The 22,365-nt window shown below is 42.6% G+C and overlaps 1 protein-coding gene across 1 annotated transcript in view; it reads left to right on the top strand.

The window, feature by feature from the left end:
• The window catches only part of LOC308304240 (myotonin-protein kinase-like), a 30,981-nt gene extending 9,916 nt beyond the window's left edge, over window positions 1-21,065 (top strand). Inside the window, 13 exon segments of the mRNA XM_080748806.1 lie at window positions 15-48; window positions 51-109; window positions 1,497-1,645; window positions 3,713-3,806; window positions 5,672-5,869; window positions 8,840-9,088; window positions 11,827-11,906; window positions 12,452-12,548; window positions 13,268-13,452; window positions 14,689-14,786; window positions 17,160-17,224; window positions 18,303-18,377; window positions 20,805-21,065. Coding sequence (XP_080604932.1) covers window positions 15-48; window positions 51-109; window positions 1,497-1,645; window positions 3,713-3,806; window positions 5,672-5,869; window positions 8,840-9,088; window positions 11,827-11,906; window positions 12,452-12,548; window positions 13,268-13,452; window positions 14,689-14,786; window positions 17,160-17,224; window positions 18,303-18,377; window positions 20,805-20,906 — 1,485 coding nt within the window. The 3' untranslated portion in view covers window positions 20,907-21,065.
• The last annotated feature ends 1,300 nt before the right edge of the window (window positions 21,066-22,365 follow it).

A 22,365-nucleotide genomic window follows, 5' to 3' on the forward strand; every position in this document is an offset into this window, starting at 1 on the left:
TGTGTCGTGTGCAGACCGCCTGTTACCAGGAGGAGAGGGAGGTTTTGCTGAGGGCGATCGCCGCTGGATCACAGAGTTGCACTACGCCTTCCAGGACGACAACTACCTGGTAATACATGCAGTGTCACTATAGGGCTGTCACGGCTATGACATTTTACTTGACAATTAATTAATTTACGATTTCACTGTGTTGAACTTTGGAACAAGAATAAAATAATACATTTCCGTTTGGCTTTTAGGCTTTGAGAACAAAGTTGCAAAGTTGCACAGGGCAGATAAGACAAATAACATACATATTTAAAGTTGTAGGGCCGACACTTTGTTTACATCCTAGTCTATAGACTAGAATGTAAAAGTGTCAGTCTGACAATGGCCAAAATAATTATTTTATCATTATTTTACGCTTTTTGTGGTCATTTTTGAATAGAAACACATATATGAAGCTTATTTCTTTATAAAATATTTTCGAAACATTTTGGAAATGATTATGACCATTGACCCTAACTACTGTGACTATCTCAAAAGTTGCAATTGTTATGTAATAATGTGACAGGCCTAAGTCTCACATGACTGATTGATTATACCGTACGTTCATTCACTGCTGTCTGCTTAATTAAACACATGTCTTGTATTTTGATTGTTTATTTCGATCCTCATCAACAGTATCACATAACATCACACTCTGTAATCCAACACTTCAGCTGGTTGATCGAAAAGGCATAGGCTCAAGCTCAAGGCTTATTTATATCTATCCTTTATATACATGACATTCTGTTTAACATATACTGTAGCACTATACAATGTTCATAATGAACAAACACTCAAAACTGTTCCGCATTTATATCCAAGACTTGCATGCTCTAGTCTATATGCACACAAGCACTCACAAACCTAGATTATTACATCCATTTAAACACATTCAAATATACATAGGCCTAGACAGTGTTGTTTTTGACAGCAAATTTTGATTTAGTTTTAGTCATAGTCTTTTGAATAAAATGTAATTTAGTTTTAGTCATAATTTAGTCACCTGAAAAGTTTTAGTTTTTATGGCGACTAAATCTACAGTTGATTTAGTCAACTAAAAAGTATTTTGGCAGGCCTTGATGGCATCGTAATGACGATTTTACACTTGATGTGCATGCTGAAAATAGCCGATCTGCTATTTTCAGCATGCAACACCTGAGAGCAACCAAACATAAAATGACTCTTCAGCACTAGTCCCTCTCTAACGTTTTAGTCTAGTTTTTATTTTGTTGACAAAATTGTCAATATCATTATTTAGTCTTAGTTTTAGTCATCACAGCTTAGTTTTTATTTCGTTTTTATTTAGTTTTTGTCAGTGAAAAAAACGCGGTCGACAAACATTTTTCGTCATAGTTTTAGTCGACAAAATCAACACTGGGCCTAGATATACACACACTCATTTATCCACCTACGGCCCAGGCTGCAGCCGCTCTTCACTAAACCACACGGAAAATGCCTTCTTTTTCCAGTACTTGGTGATGGACTACTATGTGGGCGGTGACCTGCTGACGTTGCTCAGCAAGTTCGGAGACCACATCCCTGAGGACATGGCTCAGTTCTACCTGGCGGAGATGGTCATGGCCATCGACTCCGTCCACAAACTGGGCTACGTGCACAGGTAACACTACACAGGGGATGAGTCGCATCGTAGTTTTCAGTTGGAAATCTGTTGTCTTCAACGAACGCCATATGACGAAGTATGAAGCAGCCAGCAGAGTAGACCATTAGGCCAACATCATCATCATCAAGTCTAAAAATCCCATATAGCGGCTGTGCCACACTGGAGCATTGGTTTGAAAGGATGACATTGGCATCCTTAGAGGGGGGGCGCCCATTAGTCAGACAGATCTTTCTGATCTGTCCCAATAGTCCAGTGATACTTATTGGAACACTGGACTTAATGGTGCTGTGTGTGTGTGTGTGTGTGTGTGTGTGTGTGTGTGTGTGTGTGTGTGTGTGTGTGTGGGGGGGGGGGGGGGGGGGGGGGGGGGGCATGGGGTCACATAAATCAGTAGGGTTCATCCTACAATGTGCCAATTAAACTGAGATATGCATAGTTGACATTTTGTCCTGAAGGTCAACGCTGCTCATCCTGCATGCACTCAGCAGGTTTCATGCTAAGTGCAATTTTGAGATACCTGGGCTAAACAGCAGGCTCTTCCTGCCTTGTCCTGCCCTGGTTCCGCCTTTTTTATGTTGAATTTGCCAAAACATCATTTTTAAAACATTTAAAAACATGCCCAGTCACTATACTGCACCTGGGAGGCTCCTTATTTACTGAAACCAAGTTTAAAATGAGAATTGAATACACCGAATAACAATAAGAAGCAACTGCATTTCAATGGTAGTGGATGGGGAGAAAGGACCGTTGTCCCACCAAGACACAGCAACCAATGGGTGCGAAGAGGGACAACGGTGCGGGACTTGACCAAAGGTGAATTCCTCTGAAGTGTCAGGCTGTGAGATGTCACAGAACATCACAGCTTGTGGCTGTTTTGATACACGCACAGGTGATAGGCCAACTCCCTTGTAGGGGTGTTCTATTGTCTGCTGGAGGGGCGGAGTAATCACTCGTCATGCTGCTCAGCTTGCAAACACTTGCCTGTAGGAAGCATCAATGTTCCCTATGTCCTACCTCCTCATTGGTGCCTCCTGATCCTATTTTCCTATGTCCTTCGAGCAGGCATAAGAGACTTGGATGTAGGAGATAGGACAGGTCAGAACAGGGGCGTCAATTGGGTATGGCAGGGGTATGCAGCTGCCATACCCTGGGTCTAGGGGGAAGAATAAAAGTTACTTTTAAATATAAATAAATATCTCTTTGTCTTTCTGTAATGGTTATGTTGTTAAATTACAGTAAAATAACTACAAATGCAAAATTTTACAAAATGGTCACTTTAACAAGGTATTATAATTATATTCTCCACACTTTTATTCTCCCCATCTTGATAAAATGGTATAGTCCCAGGTTCCGCAGGTCAGCTGCACAGGTGCAATGCATTATTGTTAATTGTGGCACGTTTACTATATTATGCCAAGTTTAGCTGCACTTGAACAACCGTTCCAGGCAGCCATATCCAGCCCAAGAAACCATAGAAACAGGATAAAAGTAGAATGTACTTCTCAAAATTAATGTATCATGCAAAAAGCTAAGGTATGGCAACATGACTGGTGTCTTTGCAAGACACCAGTCATGTTGCCATACCTTAGCTTTTTCTGAACTGACGCCACTGGGTCAGAATAAGGACCTGAGACCCAGCCCTTGTGTGCATTGTAACGAAAAAGGCCAAGGCCACGGGCTCAGCTAAATCAATAGGGTTTATTCTCCCGGGAGCATGATGGAAATGCATGGCAAATTCCATGGCAATCCAGCCAGTCGTTTTTCACATTTAATACTGTAGCTATGTTGTTTGGGACCAAAATACTGTAATGAACCGACCAACAGACCAAAATAACTATCCTTAGAGCCTCTCCGCTAGCGGGGGCTAAAAATAGTGTTGACTACGCATTCTTGCGATTATGGGGCTTGTATCATGATAGCAAAAAGCTTATGCAACCGTGCTGCTATGAAGTGAGCTCGATACAAATCACCCACCCTCCATCAGTTTCTTATCAACCAAGCGAAATCTATAAACTATGTCTAAGCTCCTAATTCAAACTGACCCGAGATTAATGTCCCCCACAGAGACATTAAACCTGACAACATCCTGCTGACAGCAGATGGACACATCAGACTGGGGGACTTTGGCTCCTGTCTCAGACTTCTGGAGGATGGAATGGTAAGCGGACAGCCGGACATGAAAGGAATCTCACTACATGTGGCCAGGGGCGTCACAAGGGGGGGGAAAGTGGGACTGAGTTACTAGGGCCCAAGGTGGAGGGGCCTGAAATTATTTTATATTTTAGCCATTGAAAAATAGCAGATATACAATCTCACAGCAAGCTTGTAGATCTGCTATTTTTGAAAAGTTGTGAAAATGTGTGCAAATCTTTGAATATATATATATTTTTTAAGCGAACATTTGTAACTCAAATTTTGCTTCTGGGGGGTCCGTGGCCAAATACATATCATTTTGGGGGTCCTTCACATGAAAAGGTTTGAGCAGCACTGACATAGGATTTTCCATAAACCTCAGAAGGATTTGAAATTTTGAAATTTGGTGCGACACCCCTGGTAAGCAGACACGAAAGGAATCTCACTACATGTGGCTACCGACAACAAATATATATCCAGCAACAAGCGGGGGGCGCCGTGAAGGGGGTAAAGCACTGAATGATTCAGGGCCGAGACCCAGACATGCACCCTGGAACACCCAGACAAACGAGGCTAAAATGCATCCCCGAGGACCAGTTCTTGTTACTTTTGGAGTACTTGATGGTACCGTTTGATGCCATTTTTTGTTGCTTGTTGCCAGTAAATTTAAAGAGCTGTGTTTACAAGTGGCCCCCGAAGGGACAGCTGCGTGTTTCTAAGCAACATGATGGATCCCATAATTATTTAAGACTATAGGAGGGATGCGGCAGCTGTTCAAATACCATAACCTAGAGTTACGGGTGCATTGTAATTGACTTAGAGTCGTTAAACAACTGCTAGGCCATACGTAGTTAATGAGTCGTATACTTTTAGGATATCTTACTGTAACTTCAAGCCGTGGAAATCCTGCTCAGTGTTGCATTTCATACACTGTATTGGCGAGTACTTTAATGTGTCAGTTTATTTGTTTATTCATATTATTAACACATCGGATGCCCACGTGATCTCTGACGTCTAATTTGCTGGTGCCCATGGCAACGCGCCAAACGCGTCATTTTACCTACCGGCGAGAGTACTGGCGAGAAAAGTAATCCGAGTAAATGTAATCCGAGTATGTCCTGTTTATTTCGCGAAAATCTTTTCTTTCAGTCAGGACCGTTTTTTATCATTTCTAAGCCACAGTGTTTGTGTTACGGCAGGTAGAAGAGGCTGCCGTTTTAAAATGAAAGTGATTTAAAAGCTATTAGGAGAAAACAGCGTTTTTGTGCAGCCGCTAGACAGGACGTCAACGAGACACTTGCGCGCTGCATGTTGGGAAATGGAGTTTGTTTCATCACCGCGGTAGCCAAGTGCAGTAGCTACAGTACAGTATAGTTTACTGTACAACGCGTCAAACGCGTCGTGGGCCTCCAGCGACATCAAAGAAATTTACTTGTAGACACCACGTGGGCACCCGATGTGTTAAGGTACCCGGGAGCCCAGGATGTATATGCACACCTCTGACTATACTGTACTATCACTCCCACAAAGGGCTATATTTATTGTCTACTGTAAGTGGTGGGTGTACCAATAAATATAGATATTTGAGTTGACGATTGTCATACAAATAATTGCGATTAGAGATTGAGCTGTTTTTTTGGGGGGCATTGAAGTTGAACATTTGAACACAATGAATACAATATAATTTGTGTTTAGGCTTCGTAAATCGTAATCAAAAATTGCACACAGAAGATACAAAGAAATCACTGACAATAATTGTATACTTTCCAAAATGTTTTAAAATGGGTGCGTGTGTGTGTGTGTGTGTGTGTGTGTGTGTGTGTGTGTGTGTGTGTGTGTGTGTGTGTGTGTGTGTGTGTGTGTGTGTGTGTGTGTGTGTGTGTTTTGCAGGTGCACTCGACCCTGGCAGTGGGGACCCCTGACTATTTGTCTCCAGAGATCCTGAGGGCGGTGGAGGGAGGGGGAGGCTATGGCTCTGAGTGTGACTGGTGGGCCCTGGGCGTCTGTGCCTACGAGATGCTGCTGGGCACCACGCCCTTCTACGCAGAGTCCATCTCCCAAACGTATGCCAAGATCATACACTTTCAGGTTTGTTGGCCACCGGGCAAGTGCACACATAGAAAAAAAGTGCCCTCTCAAGACAATGGATGCAGTTTTTACTAAGGTGAAAGAAACACAAATGCCCTCTTTCCATGCCATACCTGAAGGCAGCATTCAAGAGAATTGCCTTGTCCAAACTCTCCTGAACTTGAATGCAGCATCTTATGTTGAAAGAAGTGCCCTCTCTGTGTAGAAGTCATGCATTGAAAATAGCCAAGCTGACCTCTAAGCTCACAACGCGTCGCAGCGCGACACGTAGTGAGCTTGGAGGTCGGCTATTTTCAATATTTTCACCGAAAGGCCCCTTAGACATTTCGGCCCCTGCCTCTCTAACATTCTCTGCAAGTCCCTGTTGGCCACTCATATGTTGAGTTCCACTGTATGGTACGAAGTGACAAGCTGTGAACTTATATATCTGCTATTTTTGAGAACCACTGTTCTAAACACTAGGAACAGTCCATGCAAGTCCAATTTGAACCACATTAGCCACGTTATGCTCATTTGTTAATCCAACATTCCATTCAGATTTATCCAAGGAGTATAATAAATATCAGCTTGGATGACAAGTGACAACACTTTAAAATTAGTTTAGAACTATTTTAAGTGTGAAGTATTATTCTTAAGTAACTACACTATTTTTAACATGAAGACTGAGTAACATAACAAATGTTGAATGGATATTTGCCAGTGACACTCAGAGGCAAGTTAATGTTAGCTAGCTAGCCAGCAAAAAAGAGGGAAAAATATATTTACTTAAGGGTGAAGTCATGACATCATTTTGAGGAAGAGACTCGAGAGGGAGGCCATTAAAGCGCCATTCATTCCGCTCGCACTTACTGTAACTAACGAGCGTTGCCAAGTCTGCTTATTATAAGGACTGTGGGCTTGTTTTTATGTAATAAAAGTATATAGTTGCTTATTTGGGCTTGTTTCCTAATGTTTAAAACAGTGGTTCCCCCAAGGACCCTAATATATACATTTCTATGCATCCCCATCTTAAAACATTTTGTGCCAGGGAGATTTGCGTTGTTTTCCCCAAACCTTTTCAGAAAATGGGTAATCTATTGTCATATAGCTGATGTATACAAGTTTAGAGTGCTCATGTGGCATAATCATAGTAGCTTCTTTTGGGTTTGTTTTCATAGACCTGGTTACTTACTGTATTCTGCTCACAAAATCTGGCAACACTGTAACTTACCCCAGCTGACCTCTCATGCAAGTTATGCTAAAAGAGACTTTGGTGAAGTTGGCTCTTTCCATATCTGCATGTTTACAATGCCTTGTCTTTTATTGTTTGGAAAGAGGATGTGTTTTTCAGCTATTCCAGTAACAGTCATGGATGACATGACACCACCACATTAATCACTGCTATAACTATAAAACATGATGTATGATGTGCAGCATTCTAGCAAAGCATACTGTACAAAGAGCGAAGGACCTGTCACAATTCTAATCCTGCAGAGAGAGAGAGAACAAAGGCCATATAGCAGGGGTCTTCAACGTTTTCAGGCCAAGGACCCCTTAGTTGAGAGATGAAGCAGGGACCCCCACAACCTGTTCATAGATTCCATATAGTTTCATTGTTTGACAGCACAATCATCAGTGTATTTTGGATTCATGTCGATTTGTGTTTTCAGTTATTTAACCAGTCATTACCTAATAAACTTGACCTTGCACTCTGTACTTAGTCTGCTCTTTTTCCCCTCTACACCAAACCTCTTTGCCGAAAATAGCTGATCTACAAGCTCACAACGTTGTGAGCTTGTAGATCTGCTTGTAGATCTGCTATTTTTGGCTACAGTTCTCAGAATATGGACACTAGGGTTCAAATTGTTAATATAAAAAGGATTGGAAGATTTGGAGGACCCCCTGTAGTAACTCTGAGGACCCCCTAGGGGTCCCGGACCCCCTGTTGAAGACCCCTGCCATATAGTATACAAGAATACATCACATTCAATTCAACGATAAATCTACAAAGAAAATCCACAAAGTATGAACATTATGGTGCCGAAGATGAAACATTGGATCACCATGATAGTAATGATTATTATTACTAACTCCCATATCATCATCATCTGTTCTTAACGTCCGGAGACTCCCTTCCAGGACGGGCTTCAGACGTGCCTCCTGCATGCAGACTTGGCTCAGATCTGAACCCGTTTTATTTGGCGTTAGGAACGCGTTGAGACTGCTCTCTGCACTTCCTTGCATGGACCCCGAGTATGGTTCCAACCCACAACCTTCCACATGAGAGGCGTATGCTCTAACCCAGTGGTTCTCAACCTGTGGTTCGGGACCCCCAGGGTGGTCCCCAAATTATTTTGGGGGGTCCCCAGATGATTAACTTGATGTGAAACATTGTTTTCTCCCTCAAAAGTAGATAAACTAACATGAAGTTTAAGTGTATAGAGGGTATCTGCACATTTCTAAAGTGACAATTTAAGGACTTTTTTAATAGAGGCAGAAATTGTGAAAATAGCCGTACTGTTCTATTTTCCCAATAGAACAGTACAAACAAAATGTAATGTCTCAACTATAGTGCTCGTCAGGGTGGGGGGTCCCCAGTTAAAATATGATTATTTTGGGGGTTGCGGCCTGAAAAGGTTGAGAACCACTGCTCTAACCCACTGTAAACATTTCCAAAAGATTTCCATGAATTAAAAATGGCATTAATAAATAAAAGAACAATCTAAGATATTCCATAGATTTGAAAACAAAATGTTTTAAAAAGTTATGAAAATAGTCGATCTCCAAGCTAACGACACTGTGCGAAGCGACGCGTTGTTGTGGGCTTGTAGAACTGCTGTTTTCAATAGTTTGGTTCCCTTGCAAACGTCTAATTTCTCCTTTGGGTCTCGAAGCGAAAAAGTTTGAAAAACCACTGCTCTAACCGCTATACACTAATATAAGACTTTCATTATATTTCCCTGAAATAAAAGTTTCCTTCTCGTTGCACAGGAGTGCTTTGAGATTCCACCGTCTGGCCCAGAGCTTTCGGAGGAGGCTCGGTCGTTCATCGCGGGGCTGATCTGCGAGAGGGACGTGCGTCTGGGAAACAAGGGTTTCAGCGACTTCAGGGGCCACGCCTTCTTCCACGGTCTGGACTGGGCCTCCCTGCATAAACTACCCGCGCCCTTCCGGCCGGAAGTGTCCAACTCAACCGACACCTCCAACTTTGACGTACTGGACGACTGTCTGAGTGACATGGTATTGTTTCCGCAGGATTATTTATAATCCTAGTCCTATACATGCCAGAATAGAGCCTAAAGCTGTGCTCGCAATAGTGGCGACAAAGTAACAGCCCAGTAAGCATTTTGAGGTGTATTAGTTGCCTAATAGTCGTGTTTTTATCTTCTACACCACGCGTTGAAAATCAGTGTTGTAAAGGTCTAGATTTGATATTTTTGACTAGTTGTTTAGTCGGCTATATTTACACGGGTTGCTACATATACCACTATTAGTCGGATACAAAAAGTCTACATTTCGCCGTTAGCGGCCGTCGAAAGTAGTGAAAAGTAGGGCGACGGTGGGATTCGATCCACTAATCTCTGACACTCAAGTCGGCGACGCTATCCACTCAGCCATCAATGCTGATATGATAGTATAGACTTTCTGGCCGTATTAAAAGGTGACATTGCCCACCTGTGTTCATTTTAGTGTAGTGCACATTGTTGAGGAAACTAAATGTTAGCGTGTGTGTGTGTGTGTGTGTGTGTGTGTGTGTGTGTGTGTGTGTGTGTGTGTGTGTGTGTGTGTGTGTGTGTGTGTGTGCGCGCGCGTGTGTGTGTGTACGCCCCGGACTCATTTTTGAAGCTTGTGATTGGCTGAACCGGACGTAGGGAGCGCTCCGTTGTAGTCACTTGGACCGCGCGAGGTGCACCAAAACCCAATTATCATGGCGTTTATCGTGCGCTTGCCCAGGCCGTAAATATAACGATTGCATTCACCACGGCTTCGTAACTCGCGCGGCGCTCCGCCGGCCGCTTGCAATGTCGTGGACAATAACTGAAAACGAGCGCTCTTTGCCGTTTCCATCCATCTTTCCCAGTTGGATCCATAATCACGCGGCACTGCACTGTCTGACTGACAGACGAGGAGTTCATTTCATCGTATATTTTTGTTTTAAATACTTTATATTGACATTGGTTTAAAAAAAGGCGTTGAAAAGCCGGCTATACAACGACTACACCCAGACAAATAGCTTAATGATCGGATGGCTATTGGAATCATTTTACACCAATATTTCGAGATCAGTTCTGCAACGTGGAGTTGTTTTTTTAAAGAAATGTTTATTGAAATATGGATTAAATCTAATTGTCTAAATTCGGTGTAAATATAAACGTTGATACGGCGACTATAATTAGTTGGCTAAATCTCGGCTAGATCTAAACTATACTTAATAATGATCAACGGATATTATAATTATGTTAGTCCAATATTAGGAGATCAGTTAAGCACCTTACTGTTGTTTTTTTTAATAAATTGTTATCGAATCATGGAATAAATTGCAAAGTATATTTTCGGTGTGAATATAACCGGAATCTAGCCGGGTGAAATTAAGGCTAAAAAAAAACTAGTCGTGTAAAAAACGACTATTGCTCAGTGGGAGACAAGTGTGGTGGAATTCAGATCAATCAATAATCATGAGAAAATGAGGAGATAATGTATTAGGTGGTTGGTGGTGGTCAAGTTTATCGTCACTGTCGGGCAGAAACCTCGTATCTCCAAGTTTCAAATGTGTAAGTTTTTTCGCGAAGTAAAGCCCTGCTTCATCAGACAAGGCCGTCGCACAAAAGTAGTGAAAACAGCCGATCTACAAGCACACAACGCCTCGCGGTGCGAGGCGTTGTGTGCTTGTAGATCGGCTGTTTTCACTAGTTTAGTTCATTTTTCTTTAATGATAAAAAACAAACGGTTTTGGACATACAAGGTTTCCACCCGACAACAACGTTATGTAACATGATATCAAGGACAGAAGTACAATTAACACTCTGGGCAGTGGTAAAGTAGTTCTGCCCAGAAGAATGGTCACTAAGTTATACTGGCTTCAAGGCCTCTGGGACGAGCTGTACCATAACAATAGCTACTCAGTCCTAGTGCGACATCTAGACTACTACAAGCTATCCAGTATCAATGCTGTATCATAAGAGCTAGGTATTAATATAATCAATGAACACATGATCTAACGTCACACATAATCAATCATGATAATCTCTAATCTACTACACAAGCTACACGTCATTTTCAATGGAAGCCATAATATGATGTGACAGTGGTGCAACAGCGATTGAGCGTCAGTGTTTGCTTTGCACCATTTTGTTGCCACTACTGGCCTACTTTATTAATACAGTAACAAAAGGATGACACAAAAAGCCTGGGGGCTTGTTTCCATTGTGGTGTCCCTATTTTGGGTAGACCATTATAGGTGAAAAACATATTGATTCATCTTTTCAAACATTACAAATTTGTCAAAATGTTCAAAAATAGTGAAAATAGCAGAGCCCACAACGGGTCCCAGTGTGATGTGTCCCAATGAGCTTGTAGATCAGATAGTTTCACTATTAAATAAACTTCAAGCATTTGTGTCATTTATGACAGCATACCCGTTGTTTCCTGTTGAGATTGGCACATTTCACCCAGGTTTTTTTTTTCATCTCACTCACGTCACTTTGTCTGCTGACCTCGCTCAGCAACGAAACGAACAGAAAATAAACAAAAATAAAAATAAAACAATTCACAGGAGGCAAGCAGTGCATCACCCCATGATGCACTTTTTGAGAGTGAAAAAATAAGAAGACACGTGTGACATGGGTGATCTGGGCAGCTTGCCCCAGGACATGTGCCAAGCTCAATAGGGAACAACGTATTAGAAATGGATGAGCAAATCATTTGAGCTCATAATTCGTGGGGATTCTTACATTTGAAATGCACTTTGTCGCCTACAGGAGACGCTGTCGGATGTTATGGACAGGGCTCCGATTGGGGTACACTTGGCTTTTGTGGGCTACTCCTACACGGCCACCAGGTGACTCTTAAATGTATAAATATTGACATGCATGAGGCAGACATGTTTTGCCTATAGGGCTGTCACGATATGACATTTTACATGACGATTAATTGTTGCTCAAATAATTGCCGATTAACGATTTAATTGTGTTTTTGTCGTTGACAATTACATTTCTGTTTGGCTTGTAGGCTTTGAAGTTGCACATGGCAGATACAACACATAACCTAAACATACAAAGAAATGACAGGCATATTTGACAATTTTATAATTAAAAAAGAACATCGATAGTGGAAATAGACGATCTACAAGCTCACAACGCGTCGCGATGCGACGCGTTGTGAGCTTGTAGATCTGCTATTTCCACTATTTCTTACGTTAAAAAAATATATGAAAAAGTTTCAACATGAAAAATAATTGCGATTATGTCAAATAATTGCGATTATGTCAAATAATTGCGATTAGACGATTATGTAATAATTGTGACAGCCCTATTTGCCTATGACGCTGCATGGCGTTCCTGTGGATTTGGGGGTCATAGCTGAACTGGGCCTTCCTTCTTTTAGCCTGACAGGTGCCGTGGACCGCAGTCGAGACATCATGATGCAGATCGACCACAGGAGGCTTGGGGAGTGCGAGAGGCCGTACTCCCCAGAGAAGCAGGTGAGAAGGCCCAGGGGCGTCAATTGGGTATGGCAGGGGTAGGTATGCAGCTGCCATACCCTGGGTTCAGTGTGGAAAATAAAAGTTACTTTAAATATAAATACATGAATGTCTCTTTGTCTATCTGTGCTGGTTATTATGTTGTTAAAGGTTTTATAATTGTATTCTCCACATTTCAGCTCCACAGGTGCAATGCATTATTGTTAATTGTGGCACGTTTACTAACATGCCAAGTTTAGCTGCAATTGAACAACTGTTCCAGGCTGCCATATCCAGCCCAAGAAACCGTAGAAACGGGCGGAAAAAAGAAAATGTACTTCTCAAAATGAATGAATCATGCCTGTTGATAAGGTATGGCAATGCCATGCCTTAGCTTTTTCTGAACTGACGCCACTGAGAAGGCCGCAGTCAGAATGAGTCGACGTGGGTGGGTGTACGAGTCGAGCTACACTATGTTTTGAAAAATATGTCACAGCAGCTGACCTCTTAACCTAACCACAGCCGAAATGTGGCGATCAGCTGTTCCGAAAGCAGCAAAGCTACTTCCTGAACAGATGCTGTCTTGAATTTGACAGGTGTGGCCTACAGTACTTCTGGCAGACTGATATGCTGGTATGCTGGGACACCATCTGATTACTGATTGCCTTGTCTTTGTGCCTGTATGCTTGTGCGTGTGTGTGTGTGCACGCGTGCGTGCGTACTTGTTTTGTGGGCTTCAGAATAATGTCTGGCAGCTTAGAGAAAACGTGCGGTTAAATCTGCCCGCCCTGCTGGAGCTCCCCCTAACACTGGGGCAGGGTACTGCATCCTCTACCCACTCTCCCCCAGCGGAGGAGGAAGAGGAGGAAGAGGAGGAGGAAGAGGAGACTGACCAAATATCAGGACTCGATGAAGACTTGCACAGGTGATTCAGTACTACCATATACACAAACAGTCACTGTGATGTTACTTAAGAAGGCAATTCCCAAACAATTTTCTTGCATGGTACAGTAAGCAAGCCATGATGTTAAGTCCCTGTAACACATAAAGCCATCATTGGGTGTCCATGTTTAATTGAACTGAATGAAGCACAAGTACATAATATGGTAATGAGGCTGTCTGACCAATAGGGTTGGGCAACTTTGATGATAGAGAGGGCCACTGTATTTCCACACTCACTCCAGGGGGCCACATTGCATACTGTTGCTGTCAACAGAAACCTCTTATCTGCATATTTGAACGTAACTTATTTCGTAAATTGATGTCCCACTCCATCGTTCTACTGTCACGAATGAGTAGCTAAAAATTGCCAGTCTACAAGCGCTAAACGTGTCGCAATGGGGCGTGTCCTTTATTTAGTTATACTTATATTATGTTAGGAATAAGTTGGATATTAAAAAAAATAGTAAAATATTAATACTAGTCATCAAACTACTAATATGGACTGAAGTAATTAAAGGAAGTCCTGTTTTGCATGTTTGGAATTCATATACCGGTAACATATCAGTATTCCGATATTAACCTGTGGTCCGCTTTAAGTGAAGGTGGGGGCCGCATGTGGCCCCTGGGCCGCCAGTTGCCCATGTATGATCTAAGTCACTCATATCTGTATTCTGTATGTCACTCGCAAACTTGGGGTCAAAACCCTGCTCAACTATGCACACCTCTAGTCGTTTTAATTTCAAGGACTCGATGGATGTGAGTATGCATGATTAGGCCACGGATCCGGAGTGTGTACAAATGTAAACACATGGACCCTCTCGGAGTTACAGACATCTATGGGTCCATTTGGTTCCCCAGCTATCAATCATTTGACCCCACTTTGTGAACCACCATTTACCATACCATACCTTACCCCCCCCCCCCCCCCCCACAAACACACACACACACACACACACACACAAACACACACAGACACACACACACACACACACACACACACACACACACACACACACACACACAGAGACACACACACACACACACACACACACACACACACACACACACACACACACACACACACACACACACACACACACACACACCCACACACACACACACACGCAGTGTGTATGACTGCATAACCCTCATACACCCATATTCCCATCCGCTTCCTATTTGAAAACCCTGCATTGCCCATCTGTCCTTCATTTCCTAGACGGTTACAAGAGGCAGAGAGGAGATACGGTGAGCTGGAGAAGGAGATGGAGAGCCTCAAAGGAGCCATGCAGGACCGGAGGACCCCCAAGGAGACAGGCAAGGAACCAACATCCATCCACGCTTCCTTGTGGCATCATCATCCTCACACCTACTGTAGTCTGTATCCATAACCACTCTTTTTCTATCATGACACTGACACGAATCATCGACAATGCAGTGTTGTGATCAAATCAGACGTTATCACGACATACTGTAGCAGAGAAGAGTATCACAGGTGGTTCATTCATACCACAGAAAATAATACTTAAGAAAATCTATTATACCACTTAAAACATCATAATACTTAAATGACGAGGTCCCCCAAGGGTCTGTGCTTGGCCCCTCATTTTCTCCGTCTACACCAAAAATAAAAAGATTCACAAGCACACAATGTGTTGTGTTGTGATGCACTGTGAGGTGGTTGGTCTGCTGTTTTTGGCAAATGAATGTTAGCCTAGCTATTATGATGACTAGGGCTGTCACGATTATGACATTTTACATGACGATTAATTTTCTCTCAAATAATTGCGATTAACGATTTAATTGTGTTTTTGTCGTTTGGCTTTTAGGCTTTGAAGTTACACATGGTAGATATGACACATAACCTAAACATACAAAGAAATTACATATTTGACAACTTTATACTTAAAAAAGAACATTGATAGTGGAAATAGCCGATCTACAAGCTCACAACGCGTCGCGATGCGACGCGTTGTGAGCTTGCAGATCTGCTACTTCCACTATTTTTGACATGGAAACGATTATGACGATTATGAAAAATAATCACGATTATATCAAATAATCACGATTAGACGATTATGTATTAATTGTGACAGCCCTAATGATGACCTTCTCAAAATAGGGACGCTCAGGTTTATGTGGTTAACCCACAATGTTAACAACACTGATCACTTTTCCACAGTGATGGAAGAAGTATTCATGTTTTAACAATGTGTTGCAAAGCGACTCATTGTGAGTTTTTCAAAAAGCCAAAGTATATAGGTAGAGAAGTGGTTGATGCATGTTTTGTAAAACTCGTGACTACTTCTTTCAAATAATTGTAGTGGAGTAAAAGTACAGTATTTGTCTCTGAGATGTAGTGGGGTAGAAGTAAAATTATTTAAAATGAGAAAACTCTTATAGTAAATTGAAAAATACCTCAAATTTGCACTGAACTACAGTACTTGAGTAAATGATAGCCTACTTGGCCTATCTTTCCACCACCGCTTTTCCACGCGTATTCATGGAAAATCTGTGAAACTGCAAACATTTTAAGCCGAGGCCATTTAGAGGTAGTGTTTGTATCCGCACAACGCATTCAAATAGTTACTGAGAGACTCTCGGGTCTATTTTCAGAATCCCAGGTATTTGTGTGATATTACCTAATCACACAGATATCCATACAACTTGAGGACTACTTTACAGCCCCCCCCCCCCCCCCCCACAGTACCTAAGAACAACATAACTGTTGAGATGGAAGGAGTTCCAGACAATATGAGCCACTCTGAATAAACAGAGAGCCGCTGGTGCCCCGGCAGCATCTGCTTATGTTGGAGACCTCAGCTAGAACAGGGGGGGATAAATATCCTCTCTAAGAATAGGCTTGGTATGCACTGCAAAGACCTCGTGTGCCCAGTTCCATAAATCAATAGAGTGTCATGAGCTTTTTAAAGACGCAATGTTAAGACGTCTCGTCTGAAGCCCGGGCCCATCAACCGACGGATGGCATTTATTATGCATTCTTGCCACAACGCTGATCGATAACAGCGTGCGGAGAAAGCATGATAATAAGCCCCAGCTCTCCACGTTCTATCCGAGAACGTGTGTGAGGCGGTGGCCTCCCTCCTTCGAGCAGTGGTGGAAAAAGTACTCACGATTTTTACTTCATACTTGAATATACAACAGTATTTGTATCAAAATGTATTTATTTTAAAGTACCAAAAATAAAAGTACTCATTATTATGCAGGATGTCCCATTTCAAGTTTTCAAAACTTATACAAATGATTTGAAAATAACAGATCTACAAGCTCACAATGTGTGTAGATATACCTCAATACCTGTACAATACTTGAGTAAATGTAGGCCTACCATTGCCTTCGAGTACACCCTCTTTCCCTCCACCACTCCTCCTCTGTCTGTCTGACTGTCCTCGTCAGCTTTTCACACACCCGCTCGCTCACTGCAAATCGATTGCAAACCTTTCCATCACCGCAAACCGTGTTGTTGTGGTTCTGTCTCTCTCTCTCTCTCTCTCTCTCTCTCTCTCTCTCTCTCTCTCTCTCTCTCTCTCTCTCTCTCTCTCTCGTGTGTGTTTCACCAATTTTTGGCTGGCCAGACGCGCGCCCAAGGCAGAATGCCTGCGACAGCGCCGCTGCCGCCTCACATCACTGGCTCTCTGATTGATGCACCTCTCTCTCCTCCACTCACAGAGCTGAGTATCTGCCCAGCATCTCTTGCTCTGCCTGCCCACTGTGTGCTGGACTCCCCGGGGGATGTAAGCCTCTTCACTCCACTCTTCATCGTCACCTTCCTTTTGTGAAATGTTTTAGTTTAAAAGAAGGCATGTAAACCTGTTTGGCTGTCTAATTCGGTGTTTCTCAACCTTTTTTTCTGCATGGGCACACTTTTCATGTCCCAAGAATCCATGGGCACACCAACATAATACGGGGGTGTAAATATCGTCACTGTCGGGAAGAAACCTCGTATCTCCAGGTTTTAAATGTGTACGTTTTTTCACAAAGTAAAGCCCTGCTTCATCATTAAGGCCGTCGCACAACAGTAGTGAAAACATCAGATCTACAAGCACACCTAAGTGTGCTTGTAGATCGGCTGATTTCACTCGTTTAAATCATTTTTAAAATGATAAATACAATACCAGCTTTCAGGCAGTTTCAAGGGGCACACTTGACCCTTCTCAGGGGCACACCAAAGCCGGTCCCCAGGCATAGTGGTTGAGAAACACTGGTCTAATTCAAGTGTTTCCCATACACTGGGTTGGGACCCTTTCGTGGGTCGCAGACAAATTTTTCTGGGTCCCTTTGTTTTTTGTTTCCTACCTTCCTATATGTGTATATATGTGTGTGTGTGTGTGTGTGTGTGTGTGTGTGTGTGTGTGTGTGTGTGTGTGTGTGTGTGTGTGTGTGTGTGTTTTTAATCATGAATTAAAAACAAAGTATATGATTTTTTTCTATGATTTTTTCAGTAATTTCTTGAAGAAATCAAAGATTCCATAAAGTAGAAAACAAAAGTTTAAGAATTAGTGAAAATAGCCGATCTATACGCTCACAACGCATGTGTTGTGAGCTTGTAGATCTGCTGTTTTTTGCTAGTTTGGGTCCCTGGCAAACATCTCATTTCTCTTTTGGGTCTCTTGAGCTAAAACGTTTAGGAACCCTAATTCATTGTCAAGACACCTCTGTTGTTGTTGTGAACACAAGAGGTCATATTTATCATGGAAATAGAGGTGAAAATAGAGGTGCCGAGGCCCCTTTGTCTTGTGTGACCGTGCCTCTATTTATATTCTCGCAGAGAGGCTGTTGTCCGTTCACCTGCCTGACTTAACTGTGTTGCAGAAGCAGAGAGCGCCCCCTGCCTGCCATTACCCACTGGTGACTGCTCTACACCGCCACCTGCTCCTGTTCAACAGGGTATGTCATATGATGGACATGACTATGTGAAGTAGGCATGGGGAGTCACAAGGGGGGGAAGTGGGACTGAGTTACTAGGGCCCAAGGTGGAGGGGCCTTAATTATACAAGCTCACCCAGCTTGTAGATCTGCTATTTTTGAAAAGTCGTGAAAATGTGTGGGAATCTTTGAATATAATATGTAGTTTTTAAGCGAACATTCTTAACTCAAATTTTGCTTCTGGGGGGGGTCCCTGGAATTAAATATTTTGAGATGGGGGTCCGTGGCCAAATACGTATCATTTTGGGGGTCCTTCACATGAAAAGGTTTGAGCACCACTGACTAACATAGAAAGAAGGATCTGAATCCCCTATGAAGAACATTCATGGGGGGCCGCGGTGAATCCTTGTACCCAGGGCCCAGAATTTGGTGCGAAACCCCTGGAAGTATAGGCCTATAGAGCATCGCAGCGGAAGTGGATTCCTGGGGTCACTTAATATTCCCCATTCATTTTCGCCATAGACTTTTACAAATATATTTATAACAATTATGTTAAGCCTCGAACCAAGCCATCCAGGATGGAGGTGAATCATGATCATATAACCTTTGATCCTATGTGAAAACATATTTTAATATTACATTATTTGATATACTACATTTAATAACCCTTTGTTTAGCGATTTTCAAAATGTTCTTTTCATAGAAAAAACGGTTATATGATCATGATTCACCTCCATCCTGGATGGCTTGGTTCGAGGCTTAACATAATTGTTATAAATATTTTTGTAAAAGTCTATGGCGAAAATGAATGGGGAATATTAAGTGACCCCAGGAATCCACTTCCGCTGCGATGCTCTATGGGGCTGTTAAGTCTGACATCATTTTGTAGGCAGAGGAGAACTCTGCCCCCAGCGGCCGTGAATCTTTTTACTATTTTTACTGTTTACTAATTTTTCTACTCTTTGTTGTTGACAGGAAAGTGGTAGAATTATACTTTAGTCGTTATTTTTGTCTCGGATCTGTTGAAATAGCGAGGGACAGAAAATCCTCTGGGGGCAGAGTTCTCCTCTGCCTACAAAATGATGTCACAGCTTAAAAGCCCCATAGCTAAAGCTATCTGAGGGATGATCCTCCTGACTGCCTCGTTTCTTCACTATTAAGCAATTTTCTGTTGTTTTGTTTGTTTGAGGATGGACCCGCGAGCATCCCTCCCTAAAACATGATTATCAGGAATTATGATTATACTAGGAGGAAGATTTTTTTTTCCAAAAAAGTGTACAGAAAGAGTTAAAATTATGTTTTTATGTGGCCACACCCACCAGTTCATTAAGTTGTCTGGTGCCTGGTTGTCTGGTGGGTGGTGACAGCTGAAGTTAACCACACCCACAGTGTTGGGTCTATGGTAAAAGGGGAGGGGATGAGTTTATGATGTCATTAAATATGTGTTTTTGATCTGGCCTTTTGATTCAGTGGCTTTCAGCTTTCAGGAAGAAACCAAAAATACACAGGGAAGGCATATTTGCCTTCCCTGTGTATTTTTTGTTTCTTCCCACATACCACACCTGGGGTTCTGTTAGAGTAATGTTAACTCCATAGACACATACAAAACAGAAAAGGTATACAAAACTATGCTGCCCTACAAAGGCAGAGTGCAGTAACTACGACTACGTACAAGAATTTCACTGAAAAATGGGTTTAAAAGTGTTACAGCTGAGCAGCCAAATGAGACACAGACATATAAGTGATATTACACTGATTATATATCTGTTCTTGAGCTAATTGTTCATCCCCCAATATCATGAAGACACAAATAAGTCGTGGTGTGTCCGAAAACGTAGTTACTGCACTCTTGCCTTTGTAGGGCAGTATGGCACCACCTCTTCAACGTGTCACTGCCCTTACAGCAGAGATGTAAAAGAGTCTTTGATCTCGAGTCAAGTCCGAGTCACGAGTCTTTGATCTCGAGTCACGAGTCGAGTCGAGTCTTTAGTGGTCAGCCCGAGTCGAGTCACGAGTCTTTCATCACGAGTCACGAGTCGAGTCACGACTCACGAGTCACATAAATACCAAGTTAGCTGAAGTAAAATAGCTGATGATGAGCTAAACATGTGTGTGTTTTATTTCGCCGTTTTAATATTTAAATCTTACAATGAAAGGTCCATGCAGACGGCTGTGTCTGTGGCACCAGAGAGGAAAGAAGAAAGGAGAAGTAAAGGCCAATATATGTCGGGCTTGTCATGCATTATAGTGCTTAAAATAAAGATTGTTCACAAGTCTTATGAGCTCGAGTCGAGTCGAGTCGAGTCTCGAGTCTTTGAGGGGCGAGTCCGAGTCGAGTCTCGAGTCTTTGAGGGGCGAGTCCGAGTCGAGTGACGAGTCTCCAAAAACGCGACTCGAGTTGACTCGAGTCGCGAGTCTTTAACTCGAGTCCCCATCTCTGCCTTACAGGTGCACCTGCCACAGGTGAGGAGTGAGTCGTACCTGCTGGTGTGTGCAGTGGGTGGAGAGCTCCAAGCCTGGGAGAGACAGCGCTACACCGAGCTCTCCTGAGGGCCCCCCATGCCCTCTCCGTCACCCTCTCCCAGTCCTACCATACTATTGCACTCACTGTCCTTCCCTGGAACCCCAAAGGCCTCCAAAAAAACAAAAACTCTCAAGACTATAGAAGGCTGCAAAGTGGGGAGAAGGATGGGGGGAACCATGAGAAGAAGAGAAGGCTTCAGGAACGCTCGAAGGAGATTTGTGTATATCAAATATTTACTTGCAGGGGCGTCACAAGGGGTAGGGAAGTGGGACTGTGTTACTAGGGCCCAAGATGGTGGAGGGGCCTTAATTATTTTATATTAGCTATTGAAAAATAGCAGATATACAAGCTCACAGCGCGGCACCGAGTGCCGCGCTGCAAGCTTGTAGATCTGCTATTTTTGAAAAGTCGTGGAAAATGTGTGCAAATCTTTGAATATAATGTATTTTTAAGCGAACATTTGTAACTCAAATTTTGCTTCTGGGAGGGTCCCTGGGACTCAATAGTTTGTCTGTAGCCAAATACATACCATTTTGGGGGTCCTTCACATGAAAAGGTTTGAGCTCCACTGACATCGAAACATAGGTTTTTCAAAAAAAAAAACCTTAGAAGGATTTTAAATATTCAAAGATTTTCATGATTTTTCAGAAATAGCAGATCTACAAGCTCGCAGCGCGGCACTCGGTGCCGCGCTGTGAGCTTGTATATCTGCTATTTTTCAATAGTTAAAGCACAGGGGCCCCACAGTGAATCCTTGTACCCGGGGCCCAGAATTTGGTGCGACACCCCTGTTTACCTGTGAATGTTACGGATTATGAAAGTTCAAATGCGAACTGACCGTCTGAGATGATCGTTCATCATGTATTCACAGTTCAGTCCTTGGGTGTGGTGTGATGTGTCGTGAACACTAATAACAGGGAAATGGAATTAAACCAGCCAGGAGCTGTGGAATGGTCAGGCTGGCATGGATAAAAAGGGACAGAAGACACCACAAAGTAGTGGAAGAAATATGTAACAAAAATAGGCTAATGTGTTCACTTCCGGCAGAAAGCGTGAAAATTTGCACCTAGGGGTATTTTTGTGCGCCGAATTCAAAAATTGACGGTCCCAAGCCCTTTTCCCATGGGATCTGGTGGCTCTAATTCACTTACCATACTAGGGAAAAAAGACCCCCCAAAAATCTTCTTTAAATAGCATGTGAGGGGTCTATCTAGGGGGTTTTCATGATTCTGAATCCATTGCAAGCATTTGTTTTGCACGAAAAACATTCCTTGGGCAAGAAATGGACCCTACACAACTGTGAAAAGTGATGACTCATCACTAAACCATAGTTTTGTGGGGTCCATTTCTTGCCCAAGGAATGTTTTTGTGCAAAACAAATTCAGAATCATGAAAACCCCCTAGATAGACTCCTCACATGCTACTTAAAGAAGATTTTGGGGGGTCTTTTTTTCCTAACCCTAACCCTATGGTAAGTGAATTAGA

Source organism: Nannobrachium achirus, assembly GCF_963921795.1.
Source record: "Nannobrachium achirus genome assembly, chromosome: 19".
Classification (NCBI taxonomy): Eukaryota; Metazoa; Chordata; class Actinopteri; order Myctophiformes; family Myctophidae; genus Nannobrachium; species Nannobrachium achirus.